This window comes from Austrofundulus limnaeus, unplaced genomic scaffold (genome assembly GCF_001266775.1).
Source record: "Austrofundulus limnaeus strain Quisiro unplaced genomic scaffold, Austrofundulus_limnaeus-1.0 Scaffold570, whole genome shotgun sequence".
Taxonomy (NCBI): Eukaryota; Metazoa; Chordata; class Actinopteri; order Cyprinodontiformes; family Rivulidae; genus Austrofundulus; species Austrofundulus limnaeus.
In genome coordinates this window covers 69,930-75,004 of record NW_013952972.1, presented here as the reverse complement: position 1 = coordinate 75,004, position 5,075 = coordinate 69,930, and the positions used below count along the sequence as shown (strand labels likewise).

At 40.7% G+C, this 5,075-nt stretch overlaps 1 protein-coding gene across 1 annotated transcript in view; it reads left to right on the top strand.

The window, feature by feature from the left end:
* Positions 1-788: 788 nt before the first annotated feature.
* LOC106530877 (plastin-3) overlaps positions 789-5,075 on the top strand; it is a gene marked incomplete in the record, with an annotated part of 34,757 nt that continues 30,470 nt past the window's right edge. The window contains 2 exon segments of the mRNA XM_014026587.1: positions 789-1,075; positions 1,690-1,856. Coding sequence (XP_013882041.1) covers positions 804-1,075; positions 1,690-1,856 — 439 coding nt within the window.

Below are 5,075 nucleotides of genomic sequence, written 5' to 3'. Positions count from 1 at the left end.
GCCTGTGGCTCTGCTGAGGTGTTATGGAGGTCCAGGATGCTTCTATAGTGGCCTTAAGCTCATCCAAAGTGTTGGGTCTTGTTGAGTCGTGCTGAAAAATGAAATCTTCATCTCCATAAAGCTTTTCAGCAGATGGAAGCATGAAGTGCTCCAACATCTCCTGATAGCTGCATTGACCCTGGCCTTGATAAAACMCAGTGGACCAACACCAGCAGCTGACATGGCCCCCATGGCTGTTTCTGGTTCAAAAGTGTCTTGACCTGGGGAATGAGGCACCTGTAGCCCATTTCCTGCACACACCTGTACACGGTGGCTCTGGAAGTTTGTACTCCAGACTCAGTCCACTGCTTCTGCAGGTCCCCCAAGGTCTGGAATCGGTCCTTCTCCACAATCTTCCTCAGGGTCCKGTCACCTCTTCTCATTGTGCAGCGTTTTCTGCCACACTTTTTCCTTCCCACWGACTTCCCACTGAGGTACCTWGATACAGCACTCTGGGAACAGSCTATTGGTTCAGAAATGTCTTTCTGTGTCTTACCCTCTTGCTTGAGGGTGTCAGTGATGGCCTTTCAAGGTTTCTGCATTAGAATATTTAATAGTAACTGTGGAGACCCAAAGACCCGAAGTAGACATAATGAGGACCAGCACCAAAGACCCGGAGAGGTACCCCAAGCGTGGAACCCCCAGGGACAAAAGYGCAGGGAGGACCCCATACCCGTCCCCCAGAGAGGACCATAGGAGAGAACCAGGAGAGGCCCCCCCTTCCCCCAGCGACCCCACACAGTAATCACCTGGGGCCAGCAGCAATGACCTCACAGGCCCCGCCGTCACCCTCCACGTTGGAGCAGATCCAGGCATGGACACAGAGGCCTGGGCTTACAGGACACACCACCCCCTAKCCAAGRCTCGACAGGGCCAGAGGACCCTGGTCCCACCAGGCAGCCACCGGGCCGAGCCGGCACACACCCAAGTGCCCAGCCCCARACATCGAGGACCACCAGTGCACTGGTGGGCAAATGCCCAACCCACCAKAGGGCAGAGTGGCAGGGGGGCGAGACCTCACCATTAACAGTGTAAGGTCAGTCATTTTAAARTGCACTTCTATGGAATTATTGATTTTATTTCTCTGTCTCCTGTTTTTACTTTGCATTTCTGCCTCATCATGTAAATAAGGTGGGCGGGGCTTCTTGGTTCAGCTCCTCTCCTATTGGTCAACAGACAGGAAGGAGCAGGATCCATGCACAGACTGTGCCCGTCTGCACTGCCTCACTTCAGCATTTACTAACACTCTTTACCTTCTTGTTTTTGTTTTAAACAATTGCTTGAATTTTRACACGTGGTTTATAAAGAATAATTCACATGAAATGTTAAAAGTTATCAGAATGTGTTGTCAGAAATGTATTTTATTCTTAGTTGCTTTTCTTCACTCTCATAGCTCTCTTTATTRTTTGTAACTTTTCTACAKAACCCCTTTTCTAAATGTCCAAAATGTCCTTTTAACTCTCCAGTTGTTTTAACTCTGCAGTTATTTGTATTCTTCTTTACAGCTACAGATTTAAAAATAAAACCTCTAAGATTTCCCTCTGAGAGTTTAAATTGTCCTGAAAATGACTGGCTGGGATACAAACTAGAAAAAAAAAAAACAGTGTTGTGAAATGTTGTTTCAGATTTGTTTGTGTTAACTCTAACCAGTGGTGGAGGAGAGGAGCGCTTGGTGAGGAAKGGGCGGCGCGGAGGGGCGGAGCCTCTCTCTCACAGGGCGGTGTCAGCTGAAGAAAAGCGGACAGAGAGAGGGAGAGGTGACAGAGGGACAGGTTACCCTCTGACTGGTTGTACCTTACTGCTGCAGACAACTTCAGGTAAGCAGAAGAGTTATTTTAAAGGGCGTTTTCCTCTGAGTCACTTGATTTAATTTAAAACTTCATTTCCTCCATCAGGAAACATTAGATACTGTCTGTGACAAGCTGGGCTGGATCACATTTAGCCCTTTTTTTTCTTATATTGGGAGTCAGTTTATTTATTTTGGAAGTTTATCCCAATTAAATGAAACATTTGAAACAAACATGGATGGTTTGTCATTTTGACATGATGTCACAAGTTTATTTTATTTATTTAATTATCAGAGGTTGGACATGTTATAAATCACATCACTCTGGRTACAGTGAGGACACTCCTTCAATCATTATTTGCATCACTGCTGCTGTGGCTGGATTAATATAATCCAGATTAAACCAGTGGCCTGTCTTTTCTTCTGATTCTGTATGAAATGATGTTTTCTGATATCWTAAATCCACTTAAAGYACTTATAAAAATCCTGCACACTAGTTTTTTCATCAGTAATGCTTATTTTAGCTGAACTAAACTGTTGAATAGTGTATTTATAAACCTGGTTTTAGTGTAAAGGAAATTGTTCTTATTCAAAAACCTGGTTATTAGGTAATCTGCTCCATTAGCCCTTGTTTTGTTTTCTTAATTGAGCCATGAGCTGTGTTTTGTCACAGATGATTAGGAGAAATTAGTTGTTATGTTACCTGCTTGTAACTTACTTTATTGCCTGTTTGACTGTGCAGCCACTGTGTTTGCATGCTGTCCCTAATGGTTAAATCATTTGTTTTGTTTGTTGCGCTGCAGAGGAGTATGGTTCATGCAAAGCAGGAACACATAAGACCAACCTGAGGTTAGATGTGTAAATGGGACTTTATTTGAATTGGGACATTTAAAATAATCAACTGAAATAATGTCTGCTTTATACTTAAAATATGATTAACTTTTAAATAAGTTAATTTAACTTCATGAAGACTTATTAACACACCACAAAGATAAACCACTTCATTAATAATGATGTCTTTCCAGGTCTCCTCCCAGCAGCAACTTGACTCCACCCAACTCGTCCACAAGCCACGCCCCCTTTTAAAGTTTGTTAGTAGCACGATTCCTACCATCAGACCGTTTATGCATGCAGTAACAGAAATACTTCCAGATCACCAGTTGATGTGTTTGAAATAATTATTTCCATCCTAAGTTATAAAGACGTGATGGTTTTAATATAACATATAAATTATAATATTTATAAAATACAGATTTATAATGTCTACATATTTACTTATATTAATTCAAATATTACTTGCTATAAACACACCTGTTTTCCTGGACAATGGTATAATTTCTTTATTGAATAATAACTGTTATACTTTGAAAAAACATAATTCTGTAGAATATTGTTTAATTTTCTAATTGTTCTTCATTTTTTCTGTCATCAAGTGTCACATGCTAAAGAACAAACAAACCCTCACAGAAATATTTCTTTTAGCGCCAGGGGCGGAGCCAGGGGCGGAGCCAGGGGGAGGCCAGGGGTGGCCACGGCCACCACAGACAAATCTTTGGCCACCCGGCTGTACACACCCCTTCCACAGTGAAACAACCTTTAGTGGTGTAATAATCCTCCTGAACAGTTGGTGGCAGTGTTTGAAACATCACCAAGCTCAAAGAAGTGACAAAATGTGGTTGTTTCTTTATATACAGAACAGATGTAATCTGACTTATGGTGACAATTATATATATTTATATTGTCATCATAACACTGTCATTTTATGTTATGAAGGCTGCATAATGCTCTGTGTTTGGTTCTGAGTAGACCTATCACTAAATCATAAAAAGKGAAATGCCCCTTTAAATTCACTGTTGGTGGTTATCAATATTGCACCTGTTCATTGGGTAAAATTATTAATATTAGTTTTAAACATGCAGTTGARGGTCATCATTATTTGACACAAAGAGATCTCACACTAGCTCAAATTAAAATGCTAGTTWTTAGGGGGTGGGGCCACACAACTTGACTCCACCCACCTTCTTCACAAGACACRCCTCTTTTTAAGATTGTTAGCTTCAAATATCCGTTAATGGCGACCTCCACACAGGCTATTTTTTAGAAAACTAGTCATGTGACTATGTCCGCTCAACAGCTGAGCACAAACTCTGGTTTCAATCCCACATTCAGCTGTGTTTAAACTTGAAGAAMTTCTAGAAAACATCATTAAACTCCACAGGAAAGACAAGAAAACACTTGTAACGGTGACTCAGGACAATCGTCTCCTCATGGAAGGAGTAGGTTTGGTTACTTTACCAAAGCTAAGATGCTAACATCTTCACATCTGCTCCAGACATTTAATCAGAGTTAAAAGACCAACACTGGACCACCTGGATCCTATCCCTGCACCGGCTGTCCCTGAACAGATCAAATAAATGTGTGTAACATGAGTGGACGTCACCATAAACACAGTTCAACGTAGGAAACCATTAACACTGAGCTCATTCAGTGTGGAAGCTGACAGTAACAGCCTGAAAGGATACTTTCACATGACCCACTCACCTTCCTGTGGCTTTATTTAAAACCTCTGGKAGTTCTGACTGTGCATGCAAATATAAATTTAAATATAACCAAAGCCTGTTATTACTGTATGCGTGTGTTAAAAACAAAACTTAACACTAAAGTAATATGAAAAAAAAAAACTTTCTAGAAACATTTAGGACATATTTTTGAAACGTAGTGACTTCAAAAACTCACATTAATGTCCTGAAGTATAAAGATCAGTGACCAGTTTCTTTTTATGTTCCAGTGATGTTCAAAATGTAACATTTAGACCCTTTCTTTGGTTTCACTSTGTTGAATGTTAGCATCTCAGGCTAATGTATTCTGAACGTATCAGAGCATAATGTRTTGGTTATGTGTTTGCACACTCCCTTTCTGTGACATTATGTGTTTTGTGTAATAAACTGCTAGCTTCTGTTGAAGTCAACGTGTCTGTTGATCTGAAGACATCAGGATTTCTAAAACTTTGAGAATTTATTTAGTTTCAGCAAACAAAATAATACATTTATAGTAGAGGTGCAACAACACATGTACCCGTACCGAACCATATCGAACAGAGCTTTAGGTTCAACACACACTTGTGTGGAAAAATACAGATATTTAAATTTATTTTATCAACTTGTCTTCTGAAGATGCTCTGTGTTGAAGGATCAGTGGATCTGTGTTCGACTACTCCACCTAGGCTGTATTTTTGAGCGCAGATCCACTG